The following is an 18286-nucleotide window of genomic DNA, read 5'->3' on the forward strand; positions in this document are numbered from 1 at the left end:
GACTATTTCTGCTATACCTAGGAAAAATATCACCCACATTCATACAATCTGTATTCATAATACTATTGAACAAACCTTAACTAGCCAAAGATTTCAAATTTCATTAAGCTTTATAAATATATTAGCAGGTTAAGATTCTGTTAGCACCTCTTGAATGGTTTAAGATATATTTCAATATTTGGGCACCCATATATCTACTGCTACCAGTGAGGTTCCAGGCTGACCTTTGTGCAATAGCATTAACAAGGTTTCTTCTACAAAAATATTTCAAACTGCATTGATCTAGCACATGGATGTCAAACTCACAGCCCGTGGACCGGATGTATCATGCACTCGCCGTACCCACCCCTTTTAGCAAAGGGGGGAAAAGTCACAACACGTCACATGACGTGACGACATGCGTTTGACACCCCTGAAAAATTTTCATAATAAAATGGGAATTAATTGATATTGTTCTGCAGTTTCTTTTTCAAGTAATCTTGACTTTTTTATTAAGAAATTGATTTTGTAAGTTTTCAAAATATTTTCATTTGAACAGATGATCCACTGTAAAACAAGAATAATTCATTTGTAGATAAAATAATTTTAGACTTGGGTGTAGCCTTGCTGTTTAATACGGAAAATTCATCTCAGCATGTAGTTGATCCATTTATTCATTCCGTACCTACCCTCTGGGTTTAGTGATCTAATAGGGATTGATTAATTATGATTTTTCAATCATAAGATGCAGTCTTAAAAAGAATTTAAGTTGTGATTACTGTAAGTAAAATGGGACACTTAAATTTTCTTATGAAAAATTTGAAATTGGAACAGGTTGAATACTTGCCATGCCTCATTGACATAAAAGCAAGCCTTCACTATTCAACATCCATAGACGATGGTTGGTAGATTTGAGAGACACATGCAATTTGACTGCTCCTCATTTTATTTTATTTTTTTTTGTTGATTCAGGTAAAGAAGAAGGCAGCTGCATTTTCAGCCCTTGTAGTGCCTATGGTGGTTCCACTGAAATTTGGTATAAATTATTATTATTTTATTATTTTTGGTATAAATTATTATACATTATTTGATTTTGCATTTTACTGCAGAGGGAATTATAGATAACAATAAATGGGCTAAGTGTTGATTAGACTTATTGTACCCATTGTGCTTAACACCCCACTCTCCCCCCCCCCCCCCCAAATACTCTGCAACTCTGGAAGGCCAAAATATTTTTTTTTTCCTGGGCAAAAATAGAGTAGTTTGCTTTACTTCTCCATAGTGAACATAAGTAGCCAGCGTTTTCCAGGGAATCCTGTTAATGAGAGTCAGATTAAAATGAATCTCCTTTAGCAGTCAAATTCATTTTAATGGGTCAACTCTATAAAGCAATGGCTTATTTATTTATGTGTAAGTTTTTAAAAATAGTCTGTATACTGAATATACAGAAAAGAGATAGGTTCCTACCGGTTCGGAACGGTTCAGCCATACTGGTTTGGTGGCCTGGGTCACTGAAACCAGCAGCGACCCAGGCCTACCACACCCCCAAACCGGTTCCCTGTTACTCACCCCACACACACACCCCACCCAGTCACTCCTCACCTCCCAGGCAGTTTGCTTGCCTAAGCCGCCTTGCCTGCCTAAGCAGCCCTGCACCCCAACTGAGCTGCCTCCTTCTGCCTACAGGTAAGTCTCGCTAGCTCCCACATCCCTGGAGCTTGCTGCGTCTCCCCCCCCCCCCACTATCCCCTCCAGGCTTGCAACCTTACCTTCCCCTGCCCCTTCCAGGAGTTCCCACGAGCCCCGTTATGGCTTCAGGGGGCTTCAGGGAGGCCTGCCAGGCCCAAAATACGGCATGGGAGTGCCTAGCAAGCCTCCCTGCAGCCCCCAGGGAGCAAAAATGGGCTTGTGGGGGTTCAAGGGAGAACAAAAAAAAAAGAAAGAAATCCTCACCATTTGGGGATCCCCAAGTGCATGGAACAGAGGTCTTCAAACTTGGCAACTTTAAGACTTGTGGACTTCAACTCCAAGAATTCAGCTCTGCTGGCTGGAGAATTCTGGGAGTTGAAGTCCACAAGTCTTAAAATTGCCAAGTTTGAAGACCTCTGGCACCGAGCTTGAGTTGAGGGCTTATTGAAAGTGCTACTAGCTATCCTTGGTCAGGTTAAGCTAATCAATAGTGGAGCTCTAAGAATGCCATATGTACAATGGGCATGTTCTCAGTTTCAAAATGTCTGGCTTTTCTTCCTCCTACCAAAGACCTTCTGGGGTTCTTCACAGAAATGGAAAAAAGAAGAAAGGAAGGAAGGAAAGAAGGAAGGAGGGGGGAGGGAAGGGAGAAAGAAAGAAGGAGGGAAGGGAAGGGAGAAAGAAAGATGAAGGAAAGAAAGAAAGAAGGAGGGAGGGAGGGAAGGGAGAAAGAAAGGGAGGGAAGGGAGAAAGAAAGGGAGGGAAGGGAGAAAGAAAGAAAATAGGGAGGGAAAGGAGAAAGAGGGAAGGGAAATTAAATGAAATATGGATGGATGGATGGATAGAGGGAGGGAGGGAGGGAGAGAAAAAGGAGAGGAAGGAAGGGCCACAAACCTGGCACTAGACTCAGCTTCAGAAGAGGATATGAAACAGCACAGCAATGCAGGGCTAGAAGGGACCTCAGAGGTCATCTAGTCCAACCTCCTGCTCTAGCAGGAGACCTTATATTAGTTCGGTGCCTCTAACACAGAGGAGAAGTTCACAGAAATCCCCAGGCTTTGCCAGCCTTTCCCTCTTAGTAAAACAAAACCTAGAGGAAATACTTTGTGCAGTATTTAAAAGAAGAGAAAAGGGGACTGCTGTGTATTGTTCAATGGACTGCTAAATTGGCAAAATGGACCGCTAACTTGGCCATGCCCAGCCAGTCACATGACCACCAAGCCACTACCACCCAGTCACATGACCACCAAGCACGCCAACCCAGTCACATGACTGCCAAGCCACGCCCACAAAATAGGCCACACCCACAGAATAGGTGGTAAAAAAATTGGAAACCCACCACTGGTAACAATATTACTGTAAATCACAGTATGTCACAGTATTGCAGTGGTTTAAACATCAAATGAATGAATAAATAAAAAGTGTACAAAATCTCATAGAATTGTAGCACCAAATGGATTTTCCTGATGGCAAAGAAATAACTGCTTAAGACGTATAATTTTAATGTCCATGGAAAAATCATGCACATATCAAGGAAAATATGGGCAGACTAGAAACTGGCAGATGCAACAAGTCACTTGATGGATCAGGCTAACAGTCTTTTAAACAGTCCCTTTCATATCAGTGGACACTTATGATGCATTCTAGTAGCTACTTACCTTGTTCCACTCAAAAGCTAATTGTAATGACTTGGCCACAAAAACAATTTCTTAAGAAAGTCAGGCAAAATGTCCCAGAATAACAATATATTCACTTGCAAAATGGGTGAATGACATCATTGTCATATTTTGGTACTATATCTGGTTCCCAGTGAAAACATATTCTTTTGGAGCAAGAACAATGGCAAATATATATAAGTATAAAATTCTTAATTATCTACGTTTCCTTTAAATTTGATGCGTTTTGTTTCATTCACTGTTGCTAAAGAATTTATGAAATGCTTTACTGTTACTAAATAGCTATCACATGACATGACTAGTTTAAACATTAATAAGTCTTGCATATAGAAATCTAAGGTTAACATAAGCCATTCAGATAGCTGCAAAAAGACTTTCACAGTATTATGAATATATATCCGTCCATCTGCCCACACAGCGAGGGAGAGAAGGTGGGTGCAACAGTGCTGTTTAAAAATGGTCAAGAAACTGCAGAACAGTATTAATTAATTCCCACTTTATTATGAAAATTGATCATATTTTTCAGAGGGGTGTCATACTCGTGTCGTCACATCATGTGACGTATTGTCACTTCTCCCCCCCCTTTGCTAAACGGGGTGGGCGTGGCCAGTGCATGATACATCCGGTCCACGGGCTGTGAGTTTGACATCCATGTGCTAGATCAATGCAGTTTGAAATATTTTTGTAGAAGAAACCTTGTTAATGCTATTGCACAAAGGTCAGCCTGGAATCTCACTGGTGGCAGTAGATATATGGGTGCCCAAATATTGAAATATACCTTAAACCATTCAAGAGGTGCTAGCAGAATCTTAACCTCCCCGAGTCCCTTTCTGGGAGAGGGGCGGTCTAAAAATCTAAGAAATAAAATAAATAAATAAATAAACCTGCTAATATATTTATAAAGCTTAATGAAATCTTTGGCTAGTTAAGGTTTGTTCAATAGTGTTATGAATACAGATTGTATGAATGTGGGTGATATTTTTCCTAGGTATAGCCAGAATTCTGTAGTATCCATACCGTTCCATAAAAGCTTATAATCACAGTTCAGTTTATAAAAGTAAACTCTAGATAATAGTGTAATACTAATAGTAAAGATAATACTATTGATATTTTTGGAGATTTAGGTCAGCTAGTATTTATTCTCCATATAAGCAATATGTCATGGAATGCTTTCTTAAATATACTTAGCAAAACACAAAGGATCTTTATTCATTCCTGGGGGAGGCAGGTTGCATTGCAAGATGTCTGGAATCACACAAATCCAAAGAAGCCACATTATGGCCTATTGTGAAGTCAGCCTTTGGTTCCTGTATTGGATTGAATGCTCCAAATCACGTTCGGTTTAATTTCTTTTTTAATGAAACTGTCTAGAGAACCCTTCAACCTTCTGAAATGTCATTCATCCTGCAACAACCACGCTGGCTTTTTGGATGAGCAATTGGGTTCCAGTCAGAGGAATAATCTTACCCCTTATAAGCAAACCTGCTTTTTTTCAATTAGCATTTCTTGCTCAAGCTGAGATGCAGCTTCTTGGGAAAGCGGAACCAAGGACCTCGCCTACTAAATTCGGTAAGCCCAGCCCAACTGGGCGGTGGCTTTATAAGCTTGGCAAGAGAGCTCTGCAGCAGTAGGAACCATGCAAGGAATTGGGAGACGGCTGGGTCAATTCACTTTTGGTTTAATTACTCAGCCGGCTGCAAGTAGGCTAAGCGGCTGCGGTGGACGAAAGATAAGCCAGCTGACATGGAACCACCGTGAGAGCGTCCTGCATAGATTTGAATTGGCAGGTGGCATCGGTCGCCTTTACTCTTCAGGCTGTAAGTGCTCCGGCAGGGTTGGGAGAATCGGAGTGTAAGAGAGATTGCTTGTTTCCTGGATTGCTAAATTCATTGCTAAGTGATGGGCAAATGCTTTAACTTTTTTGTACCCGCTTCCTGAAAAAAAAAATACTGAACTTTTAAAGAATTCAATTGCTTTAGTACCGTAGCAACCTCATCAGTGGAAAGTGGACAGAATGAGCATATTTAAGACTGAGGCCCCGTGTAGTTTCCAGTGGCGTGCCCACTGGACTCCAGTTCAAATTCTAATTTTACCTTCGTGGGTTTGGCAGTTTCTCTGCTGTTTTTCAGCCTGATGTCCTCATTTGTAAAATTTCTTCCTCTTTTTCTGACTAGTGGTCTTATAGTAGAAGATACTTTTGAGTAATACGTAAGAACTGTAGTAATACACAGAAACAAGTACTATAACCTAATATTCATATTATGCTAAGTAAGCCATGGATTGTTGTATAATACACAAGTTAATGTATTTGGCTCCCCAAATGGTATAAGTCTGACAAAATAGTCTGACAAAGCGGTCATAAAAGTTGGTATTCTTTGTTTTATAAAAAATTCAAAGACTTTTCTAAGAGAATTGGAATGATTTCCTCTGGTTTATGACTCTACTATGTTCACATAGTTTGCTAAAACAAAAACCATGGTTTACAATACACAAAGATTAAGCCAAGAGCAAACCAGATTGATTGAAATAGCAATAGGAACCAGTCTGTCTTATTCAACCAACATGTGGTTTGATACTTAGCTTTATGGGGTTAGCCAACACAGCTTTTGTATTGTAAAACATAACCTAAATTGTTGCCTTTCAGCAGAGTAAAGGAATAATATATGAAATTCATGTGATCTGGAAAACTGCTCTGGGGTAAATATACAGACAGCTTGTCTGGACTCTGCTTGTCCATTTAAGTGCTTGGTCAATGCATTGATTACCTAGCTGGTGTTGTTGCCCAGCAGCACTTAGAAGCAAATTAGTGCTTTGATGATCATGTCAGCATCTGTAATATTATTGTTAACTTTTTTCTTTACTTATTTTATAGATCCAAAAACCAGGAGACAAATTGTTTGCCACTTTTCCACAGCTGAGGATCACAATGTCTCCTATCAACAGCTCAAAGATTTGTTGAAATCAAAGGCCATCCGGCTTATTGATGTTAGAGAAAAATGGGAAATTGAAGAGTATGGAAAAATTCCTGGCTCAATCGATATTCCATGTAAGTTGCTGTTGGATGATTTAGAGCATGGGAAAAACAAAAGTCCAGCTCATTGTATACAACATACATCATTACACAGGTCCTGTCACTTGTGTACTTGTGTCCAGAATTGGGATACAAATAGAAAAGGGCAAGATTTGCATTGTGATGTAACTAAGCGTGTGTGTGTGCGTGCACACGCGCATGTGCCATTGTGGCACATGGGATCTCTATGTAATGACTCAATTTATGCTTAGCATGAAAATTCATTGGCACTCCAGCCAATGTGTCATCATAAAATACCAATTAAATCAATTGTTTATTTTTTACAGTGGCAGAACTTACAAAAGCTTTACAGATGGACCCAGCATCTTTTAAAGAGAAATACAATCAAGATATGCCTTCTAAATCAGATCATGTCGTGTTTTCCTGTTATGTTGGAGTGAGAAGCAAACAGGCTCTAGCTGATGCAAAATCATTGGGCTTCAGCAGGTAAGCATAAATCATCCAGGAAAGGTGTGTGTCAGTGGTGGGTTTCAAAATTTTTTGGAACCTACTCTGTGGGTGTGGCCTCCTTTATGGGAGTGGCTTGCCAGCCATGTGACCTGGTGGGAGTGGCTTGCCGGCCATGTGACCGGGTGGGAGTGGCTTGCCGGCCATGTGACCGAGTGGGAGTGGCTTGGCAGTCATGTGACCGGATGGGAGTGGCCAAGACAATGTCACTGAATTTTTTGCCCCAATGAATGATCTACAAAAAGAAAATATAAAAAAGGAAATTTATTATTTTGTGCACTTACTACTTAAATAAGATTAAAATAAGTACACAAAACAATAAAAGAGCTACTTACAGAAGGGAATAAATACATATTTAATTTTACACATGTTAACAGCTGTTGGAATTGTGTTTGCACAACAGTGGAAAAAACAAAGATATGAAAATGAATAAATATTAGAATGTGCAAGAATGAATAAATTGACAATTAAAACCAAGAAGGCTTTGAATACTTTTTCACGTGGAATTTGTTTTATCAATTGCTAACTAACAGAAACAGCAATTAGAAATCTAAAAGTATGAAAGAAAACACCAATTATGAAAGGAAAGGTCATTAAAATGTATAAGGAAATATTATTAGTACTTGATCATTATTAATGTGTAGATAACTGCAGGACATTACATACCCACAAACACAAACTATGACAGTGCCAGGAAAACACACACACACACACACACAAAAAAAACAATTCCCCCCCAAAAGACTGCAGATGAAACCAGTTTTTTTCCCTAACCCTAAGAACAGGAAAGACAAAGCCACAGGAATAAAAACCATCAAGGCATTGTGGGAAATTATAAAGGACAGTGCCAGGAAGCTCACAGAACCAGCAACCACCTCACAATTACCTAAACAACCAGGTATCACACAGAAACACACAAAATCTGGCAAAGCTGCCTTGCACCAACCTGGCCTGCCCATAGAAAAGAAGCCACCTTGAGACACATACCATACACCAACCTGTACACTTAAAAGCAACATATTGCATCACAAATAAAACATTTGCAAAAAGGAATAACATTTCTTGTAATAAACATTCTATAAACAATAAATAAATAAAAATTCCCTAAAAATAATTAAAAACCACCAGGTTCAGAGAACACCAAAGGACCCCACAGTCCTCTCCCTCCTTATCTTTTTCCTTTTTGTCCTTCGACTTCTCCTCCTCCTCCTTTCCCCACAACCCCATCTAGCACTGATGATGTTACCTAGTTTGGTAGTGAAATGTCTGTAAAAAAAACCACCAAGCTCAGAAAGCAGCAAGGATCCCACTTTCCCCCACCTCCTCCCTCTTTCTCCTTTTTGTCCCCCCCCCCCAAAGACTGCAAATGAAACCAGTGTTTTTTTCCCCCCTAACCCTAAGGACAGGAAAGACAAAGCCACTGGAATAAAAACCATCAAGGCATTGTGGGAAATTATAAAGGACAGTGCCAGGAAGCTCACAGAACCAGCAACCACCTCACAATTACCTAAACAACCAGGTATCACATAGAAACACACAAAATCTGGCAAAGCTGCCTTGCACCAACCTGGCCTGCCCATAGAAAAGCACCCACTTTGAGATATATAAACCTGGTCTGAACACTTTTAAGCAACATATTGCACCACAAAGAAAACATTTGCAAAAAGGAATAATATTTCTTGTAGTAAATATATTTTATAAACAATTAAAACATAAAAATTCCCAAACAATAATTTAAAAAAGATATTCTATAAATAAAAAAAATCCTTAAAAACCATTGTTAAGTATTCCACCAGCAATAATTTATACTATAACTATTTTAAGGTATTGTACCAACTGTAACCATTATTCCACCAGCAATAATTTATACTGTACCATTTCAAACTACTCCACACACAATAATTTAAAATGAAACCATTAAAAACATTCAATACACAATAAATTACAATAAAACAATTTAAAACAATTCTATACACAATACATTTTAAAGTATTGAGTATAGAATATTTTAAAATTGTTTATTTTAATTTATTTTGGATAGAATCTTTTTTAAAATAGTCTGAGACAATTTTAAAAAAGAATCCATACACAATAAATTGAAGTAAACCATTTTAAAATATTCTACACTCAATACTTTTAAGTAAAAATATTTTAAAAAATTCTATGCACAATAAATAAAATATTATTTTAAAATACATTAAAAAAATAAAAGAAAAAAAACCAGGTTACTTACCAGCAGGCAGAATCAGCAGCTCTCCGATGCAACAGGCAGCAGACAGGCAGAGAGGCAGGAGGACAGGTAAGACTGTTTAAGACTCTTAGGGCTTAGCCAGCCAGGCGAGGCTGGAGAGGGGAGGGTGGGGGGCTTTTGGCCTAGCCTCGCGGAGGCTTGCCGCCCACGCCAGCCTGGTGCTTTGTCCCGGAAAGGCCCAGCGGCCTTTCCCGGGCGAAGCTAGCTTCCCGGCGGCCGCGCGTCCCACGCGACGCCGGTGCTTCGCCCCGGAAAGGCCCAGCGGCCTTTCCCGGGCGCAGCTAGCTTCCTGGCGGCCGCGCGTCCCACGCGACGCCGGCGCTTCGTCCCGGAAAGGCCCAGCGGCCTTTCCCGGGCGAAGCTAGCTTCCCGGCGGCCGCGCGTCCCACGCGACGCCGGCGCTTCGCCCCGGAAAGGCCCAGCGGCCTTTCCCGGGCGCAGCTAGCTTCCCGGCGGCCGCGCGTCCCACGCGACGCCGGCGCTTCGTCCCGGAAAGGCCCAGCGGCCTTTCCCGGGCGAAGCTAGCTTCCCGGCGGCCGCGCGTCCCACGCGACGCCGGCGCTTCGTCCCGGAAAGGCCCAGCGGCCTCTCCTGGGCTGAGCTAGCTTCCCGGCGGTCGCGCGTCCCACGCGACGCCGGCGCTTCGCCCCGGAAAGGCCCAGCGGCCTTTCCCGGGCGCAGCTAGCTTCCCGGCGGCCGCGCGTCCCACGCGACGCCGGCGCTTCGTCCCGGAAAGGCCCAGCGGCCTTTCCCGGGCGAAGCTAGCTTCCCGGCGGCCGCGCGTCCCACGCGACGCCGGCGCTTCGCCCCGGAAAGGCCCAGCGGCCTTTCCCGGGCGCAGCTAGCTTCCCGGCGGCCGCGCGTCCCACGCGACGCCGGTGCTTCGCCCCGGAAAGGCCCAGCGGCCTTTCCCGGGTGCAGCTAGCTTCCCGGCGGCCGCGCGTCCCACGCGACGCCGGTGCTTCGCCCCGGAAAGGCCCAGCGGCCTTTCCCGGGCGCAGCTAGCTTCCCGGCGGTCGCGCGTCCCACGCGACGCCGGTGCTTCGCCCCGGAAAGGCCCAGCGGCCTTTCCCGGGCGCAGCTAGCTGCCCACCGCCCGCACGGCCCACGCCAGCCCGCCGCTTCAGCGAGGGAAGGCCTAGAGGCCTTTCCTCGCCGAAGCTAGCCTCCCGCCCCCCCTCGCGCTTAGTTGCTTACCTGAAGGAAGCAGCAAGCTCCCAGCGAAGAGAAGGGAGTTTTGAAATGGAGGACAACCCGCTTTTAAACGGGTCGCCTCCAGCCCGCTCACTGATTGGCTGAACTCCAGCCAATCAATGAGTGGCTAGCTGGGCTAGCTAGCTTAGTGCGGACGGGCGGGGGAGCGAGCGAGCTCCGTTGGGATGGCAAGGGGGATAAAGTGACAGGCCCGGTGCCGGTTCCCGGTTACTTCCGGGTCCGGTTACTTCCGGGTTCGGTCTGGAACCGGTTCGCGCGATCCGGTGCGAACCGGTAGGAACCCACCACTGGTGTGTGTGTGTGTGTGTGTGTGTGTGTGTGTGTGTGTGTGTAGTTTTATTGCAAATGAATTGTTTCTAGTTTGTTTTAAAAAATATTGACTTAAAAGGAAACATACAAATCATGGGAAAAGTGTTTATTCTTTAGCATTTTGCTCTTAAAATGCAATGGATAGGATTGATCTAATAAATAGCATCTGACAGTTTCTGAATGACACATCTGAAAAATCTAAACCTAAGAAAAAATGTCTAGGGAGGTACTAAATCTTCGTCCTTCTCTTCTGTCCCCAGCTCTTCCTCACGGGTCTTTGGGAGATATACTCTTCACCCCGGCCTTTTAGGCTCAAGAGACAGTTAGCCGCCAGCCAATCGGAGGAAGGGAAGGGAGAAAGAGAGAGGCACGGAGGGAGAAAGTGTTTTGTGTCGAGTTTCTAGTTGCCTCGGGTCCGAGCTAGAAAATCTAATAAAGGGACGGCAGGGAAGGGAACCAGGCAACCTGCCTTTACCATTGGGGCGAGGTGGGCGGTGTTGGGCCGCAAGGCACGCCTCTTACCTTTCCAGGTCCATTGTGTCCAGGGAAGCCCCTCGTAAAAAAAAAAAAGAAATCCTTCTCGTGACTTCAAGAAGTTTGATAGAACTCGCGAGAAGTTTTTATTTTTACCAGCGGCTTCCCTGGACACAATGGCGAGGAACGCGACAGAGCTGGAAAGGTAAAGCCTCACTTCTCGCCTGCCCCAGAAAATAATAAGCCCTCCCCTATAATAAGCCCAAGGCCATATTTCGCGGGTCAAAAAAAATAAGACCCTATCTTATTTTCGGGGAAACAGGGTATAGAAATTTTATTATCCCCCACCAATATGATTGTAGAAGGAAAAATAATGCCATCATGTACTTCATTTAGGACAAAGATAATTTGGTGTTTAAAACTTGTGGTAAGATTCACATTTGCATCAATTTATTTTTTAATATAGGCATCCCATTTTCCAGTTGGGTTCAATATATTTTAAGGAATATCAATCCATTTTTTAACCAAAATACACTGCTTCTAGATGATTCTTACCCCACAATTAAAAGAGGGTGTCATTATTCAGCTTTTTACTTAGCCGATTAAAAAACAAACAAACTTCGAAGTACTGTGAGAAAATGTTTGTAACCCTGTGAAATTCAACATTTGGATTAAAGTATTCTAAGCCAGAATCTGTTTAAAAATCCTATCATACTTAACCAATATCAAGTAGAGTGGTCAAGTATTAAGAATGTCTCATTTAATAACAACTAAAGAAACATTTTATTCTACTTTCTTATGTTTGCTATTATTCAAAATTACTTTATTATGTGGCTGATTACCAAAAGTATTTAACTAGTGTGATTCAAACTTTCTCACTACTTTATCTCTATTAAACATTGTTTACTCTTTGAGGAAGATATTATGCATGGGATTTTTTGTTCTCTTACTAGGTATAAAATTAGATTGCTATGCCAGAATATTTCTCCTACATCAGTGGTCAGCATACTCTTAAGAGGATAATGTTCCTGAAAGTGGTTTGTGCAATAAGAAATGTTACAGAAGCTGTCTTATGTGCTTTCAGAGTTCAGCATTTTCCTGGTGGCTACAAAGAATGGCTGGAGCGTGAATCTTCAAAGAAGAAATGATATCTAGAATACACAAACTAGGTATTCTGAAAATGCAGAGATGGTGATAGCTAATTCTATTTAATAAAGTGCATCAAGGTATAAAAGGCATCTGGGCATAATAAGACAGGGATATTTTGCCAACAAAGAAAAAACACTGAGGTACACTTCAAATGTTTAACCTGGTTAACATTATGGAAATTTTGGTTTAAATTTGAAAAACTAATTGAAATAGATTTAAGAAACCTACAAGTGATCATTGCAATGCATTTAGTAATAAATAATATTGTCAGCCTCTATACTGCTTTGCTTGTTATCGGCTGCCATAGTAACTGGAAGGGTGGAGGTTTCTGCATTTGGGAGAGGAATCGTGTTGGAGGTGATATCTCGAGACGAAGAGAGAATTTTGTTCTCATCATCTTCTATGCATGCTGAATGGTCCTCTTTAGGTCTGGTCAAGGTCAACTGTCTCTGCATACCAGATGGATAAGGCCACCTGAAGATGCATCCAACATGACACCCTTGGGGGCTACAGATAGGACATTTACCTTGGGGTTGTTGGGTGGAGGGATTTGAGTAAACTTTTGATATGTACAATTTCACGCCTTTTAGCCTCAGACCTTGCTTTACTTGTGATGCTATCACTTCATATTCGTAAAAGTACCTTTTCTCTAAAACAATGGAGTTGGGGGTTTCCTTTCTTGAAATTTGAGGGCACACCTGACATTAAGCAAGATATCACTTAGCAGCCATCCCGGAGTTGAAACTACTGAGGGGACTGCCAAAATTCATGTCTAATCCATGTAGCGAACTTGAGGACCTGGGTACCGCTGGATCCTCTCCTCCCCCAACTCGTGCTGGCTGGAAAGAGATGGAGTGGATGGCTGAACTGAAATTTGATGAGAAGCTGGTCCGGCCCAGGTAGTCATTGGGAGTTGGACGGATGGATGTTTCGGAGGAGATCCCTTTGGAGTTACAGCCATCCGGTGCTGGTGGGCAGAGGCTGTCTGGCAGGAAGCCAACAAGGAGGACCTATTGCTGACCCAAGCTTTACATTTCCTGTATGAAGCTTTTGAGAGTCGAAGAGTGTGTGAAAGGTACACCTTACCAGCATGTGGAGGGGCTGAGAAAGCAGAGGGGGGAGACGAAACGCTGGCTAACCCAGAGCCAGGCATAGGGGCTCAACTGGGACTGGGGCAGGCGGTCAGAGTTCCAGCAGCAGCAGCGGCCCAGCACCCCCCCCCCCGGAGGTGCCAATTTCCCACGATTCCTCCATTAGGAGTGAAATATGGAGGGGATCCCAAGACGCTGGGATTTTTCCTAGCTCAAGTCTGGAACTACATGCAAGTGTATGGGGAGGATTTTTCATCTGAGTCTGCAAAAGTGAGGTGTTTGACCATGGCGCTGGAGAGATCAGCAGCGGAGGGGGTGGTAACTCTTCACAATGATGATTCCCCACAGCTTAGAGATTACGATGGTTTCATGATGGCCTTAAGGGTGTGCTTTGAAGATCCCCTAGCTGACAGGAAGGCGAGGACCAGAATGAAATCCTTAACCCAGGGCTGAAAATTTGTGGCAGAACACACCCATATGTGGGTGGCCATATGTGGGGGTGATCTCAGGAAGCTTTAGTGGAAAGGTACAAAGATGGTCTTAATGATGTCAACCAGCTCTGCATTACTTGAGCCTCCACCCCACCCCCTGGAGATCTTCAACATTGGTATGTGTTGGCTGCGGATGTGGAAATTGATTTGGCCAGAAACCAACACCATGGGGGCAGCAGCTGGCACAAACCCCTCTTCTCAGCATTGAAAGTGGCCCCTAAAGCCATAAAAGGGAGGTCAGCAATCAAGCCCAGGTCGACAGCATGTTTCAGATGTAGGAAGGGTGCTGATTGTTTTTCTAAGCCTGCCCCAAACCCGACCTCAGCTGGAGGAAAAAGGGCTGAGAAGCAGCCAGCAAAACATCATGAAATAGCCCTGAAAAGTGTGGAAATCACTGATTTCGCTCCTCCAGGCCTGGAGAAGTTGGGAATTCCAACCACCCTGGGATAGAGTGAAACTGACTCCGATGATGACCCCCTGGTAAGTCCGCATGTGGGCCCCCGAACCATCCCAGTAGAATTAAGGATGTTTTCCACTGGCGCCCAAGGGAAGATGTTGGCTCTATTAGATTCTGGTTGCACCCAGTGTGTGATTAGTCCGGTGGTAGAGGAAAAAATGTGGCTAAGACTAAGAACAATGAAAGTACTCATCACCTTTTGCCAGCTGGATGGACCAGTAGCTGGGGAGGGGAGCCCATTTTGTGACGGAACCAATGGAGATGTGGATGGGGGACCACCATGAATCTTTAAGTTTTATCATTGCCCCTGGGATGGAATGGCCCCTCATACTTGGATTACCCTGGTTACAGAAGTGGAACCCTCATGTAAATTGCAGGAAAGGAATGCTACGCATCCGTTCCACCCAGCCGGGAAAGGCAGCCGGGAAAACTTCCTACATAGCCAAAGCCAAGAACGAACTAGCAGCGGCCGCACAGGAGAGCATTGAGGGGGAGGAGAAAGGAATATTGGGACCTTAGAGAGGTATTTAGTGAAAGGGCTTATGATGAGTTTCCGCCCCATCGACCTACCGATTACAGTATAGAAATCCTCCCTGGGATGAAACTCCCTAAGCCACAGATTTACTCGATGACCCCATGTGAACTAGAGGAACTACAAAACTTCATTGATAAAAATTTTAAAAGGGGGGTTCATTCAACCAGCTAGGCCACGGGTATCCACCCCGGTGTTATTTCAAGAGAAGAAAGATGGTTTTCTTCGCTTATGTGTCAACTACAAGAACTTGAACGCCATTTGCGTGGAAAATGTATACCCTTTGCCACTTATGAAAGACATGTTAGCTCACCTGGCCAAGGGGAAATTTTTCACTAAATTGGACTTAAGGAAAACTTACTACAGATTTTGAATAAAAGCAGGAGATGAGTGGAAAACCGCTTTCAGTTGCCCCTTGGGTTGTTTCTAGTTTAGAGTGCTCCCATTTGGACTGCAGGGGGGCACCAGCTGTTTTTATGCAGTTGATAAATGAGGTACTGCATGAACATATGTATAAGGGGGTGTTAATTTATCTCAATGACATCCTCATCTATACAGAAATCTTAGAGGAACATGTGAAACTTGTGTGTTCAGTCCTAAAGAAACTCAGAACTTTCTGCAAAATTGTCTAAGTGTGAATTTCACCAGGAAAAAATTGATTACTTGGGTTACCGCATTTCTCAGGATGGTATTGAAATGGAGCCGGAGAAAGTCTGAGCTGTCACAGAATGGGCACCTCCCCCCAACCACAAACAACTGCAAAGTTTTTTAGAGTTTGCCAATTTTTACTGCCAATTCATCCCATCGTTCGCTAGTATTGCTTTGCCAATTACAAATTTCCTAAAGTCAAATGGGGAGGTGAAAGGGCTGCAATGGAATGCCAAGTGGCATTTGAGAAACTGAAATGACTGTTTGCAGCTGAACCTGTTTTAAAACATCCCAACATGGACACACCTTTTGTGGTCCAAGCTGATGCCAGTGACATGGCTGTAGGGGCAGTACTACTTCAAACAAATGCTGGTGGAACCTTACAGCCTTGCACCTACACCTCCTGGAAATTAACTGAGATAGAAAGGAGGTGGCCAATTTGGGAAAAAGAAGCTTTTGCAGTCCGGTGGGCCATGCTGACGTGGCGGCATTTCCTCGAAGGAGCCAAGCACCCTTTTGAGGTGTGGACAGATCACAAGAACCTCGAGGCTATGAAAACCGCACGGAAACTGTCACCCAAGCAAGTTCACAACACTTTAATCAGTTAAATTTTACTCTGAGAGGGAAGAATTTTATGGCAGATGCCCTATCCAGGCTGCCCCAGTATAACAGTGCCAGGCTGGAGGTGATTCATCCCGTCATTGCTTCCAAGCAGCTAGGGGCTCCAGTAGTAACCAGAAGTCAAGGAAAAGTTGACCTAGACGTACCCACAGAGCTAACAAAACGTCTGAGGGAGGCCCTAACATCTGATGAGTGGTTCAAATCCCACTTAAACGAATGCACCATGTGGGATGGCTTTGCACGGGTGGGGGCCAAGTTGCATGTGACTGCTAGTCTTAAAAGCATTGTCCTCCAACAGGCCCATGACTCAAAAGTGGCTGGACATTTTGGGTTCGGGAAGACTTTACATTTGGTTAAGACAATTTTGATGGCCTTCTTTAAAAAAAGACATAGAATCCTACATTGCTAGTTGTCCTGTTTGTGCTGTAGCAAAGAGACCACCAGGAAAACCTCATGGGTTACTCCAATATGTTGCCAGACCTGGTGCCCCTTGGAAGGGGATATCCATGGATTTTACTGTCGAGCTACAAGAAAGTAATGGCAATAATGTCATTTGGGTGGTCACGGATTTGTTCTCCAAACAACTGTATTTCGTGCCCTGCTCCCAGATTCCGTTAGTGAAAACACTGGCTAAACTGTTCATCCTACATGTCTATAGGTTACACGGTGTTCCTGAATGCATTATCTCACAGGGGTCCAGTTCACCTCCCACTTTTAGAGGAAGTTCTTTAAAATGTTAGGCTTTGCCCAAGGTCTAAGCTCCACCCACCATCTGTAGACTAATGAGGCTCGTGAACGGGCTAACTCAATTCTGGAGCAGTACCTCAGGTGCTATGTCAATTATCAACAGGATAATTGGACCGACCTATTACCTTTTGCAGAAGTTGCATACAATAATTCTACACATAACAGTACCAGGTTTAACCCATTCAAAGTAGTTTTTGGTCAGAATTTTGTGCCTATCCCTGAATTGCCTGAGGGAGAACCACAAAACTCTTCCCTATCCGAGTGGATCAAACAGCTACAAGTCATCCCGCCTGTGACTGGAAAAGCACAAGATGAAGCTCATCAAGTGCTGAAGAAACAAGCTGATAAGAAAAAAGTTAAGGCAAAAGAATACCACATTGGTGATAAGGTTTTATTACATCCTCCTCACTCCAACCAGTCCATAACCCTCCTCCTGTCCCCCTCCTGTTGAGGGAGAACAGCATTTTGAAATCAAAGAAATCCTTGATTCGAGGAAACATAGGGGGAAAATACAATATTTAGTTGCTTGGAAACATTTCCCCTCCTCCCACTCTGAGTGGGTGAACAAGTGAGATGTCAGGGCCCCAAAGCCTTTACAAATGTTTCATTCTAAATAGCCTGATAAAACTTGATTTTATTGTATTGATGTTTATCTTTTCCTGTTGTTTTATGTGTTCTCTATTTCCTTTCCAGGACTAACAGCTTTCTACAGGAGGACCGAATGTCAGCCTCTATATCGCTTTGCTTGCTATCAGCTGCCATAGTAACGGGGAGGGAGGGGGTTTCGGCATTTGGGAGGGAAATTGTGCTGGAGGTGATATCTCCAGACGAAGGAGGAGTTTTGTTCTCACCATCTTCTGCACATGCTGAATGGTCCTCTTTAGGTCTGGTCAAGGTCAACCATCTCTGCATACCAGATGGATGAGGCCACCTGAAGATGCACCCCACATGACACCCTTGGGGGCTACAGATAGGACATTTACCTTGGAGTTGTTGGGGGAGGGATTTGGGTAAACTTTTGATATGTACAATTTCACGCCTTTTAGCCTCAGACCTTGCTTTACTTGTGATGCTATCACTTCATATTCAGTAAAAGTACCTTTTCTCTAAAACAATGGAGTTGGGGATTTTCTTTCTTGAATTTTGAAGGAGGCACGCCTCACAAATATTTAAGTGAAATAAAGCAGAATTAACACAATCTATTTCTACATAAACAACTTCTGGAAAATTGCTGAGAGATTACATAACATGAAAACTTTGGATTTCCAGTACAGTGAGCTATATGCTGAATGGTATGAGGACCATTATAATCCCATGTTAAGATAATGAAACTGGTAAAATTTTGTTAAATCATTTGAAGTTGGCTCTCCAACTGCTGGTGTATGTTTCTCTTCTCATAGCCAAAGAGAGAAAAGGCAA

The 18286-nt window shown here is 43.4% G+C and overlaps 1 protein-coding gene across 2 annotated transcripts; it reads left to right on the forward strand.

Moving 5' to 3' along the window:
• Window positions 1-4959: 4959 nt before the first annotated feature.
• On the forward strand, window positions 4960-17982 carry LOC309386073 (thiosulfate sulfurtransferase/rhodanese-like domain-containing protein 3). 2 transcript variants are annotated; one of them, XM_081941039.1, is made up of 5 exons: window positions 4960-5161; window positions 6217-6390; window positions 6702-6861; window positions 12216-12300; window positions 17561-17982. In XM_081941039.1, exons 1-4 carry the CDS (start codon window positions 4981-4983, stop codon window positions 12277-12279), a joined length of 579 nt encoding a protein of 192 aa, XP_081797165.1. In that variant the 5' UTR covers window positions 4960-4980; the 3' UTR covers window positions 12280-12300; window positions 17561-17982. The 2 variants fall into 2 exon arrangements, with proteins under 2 accessions (XP_081797165.1, XP_081797164.1); XM_081941038.1 differs by lacking the exon at window positions 17561-17982 and having other exon boundaries at window positions 12216-12557.
• The last annotated feature ends 304 nt before the right edge of the window (window positions 17983-18286 follow it).

The sequence above is a fragment of the Natrix helvetica genome, assembly GCF_964273705.1.
Source record: "Natrix helvetica genome assembly, chromosome: 2".
Taxonomy (NCBI): domain Eukaryota; kingdom Metazoa; phylum Chordata; class Lepidosauria; order Squamata; family Natricidae; genus Natrix; species Natrix helvetica.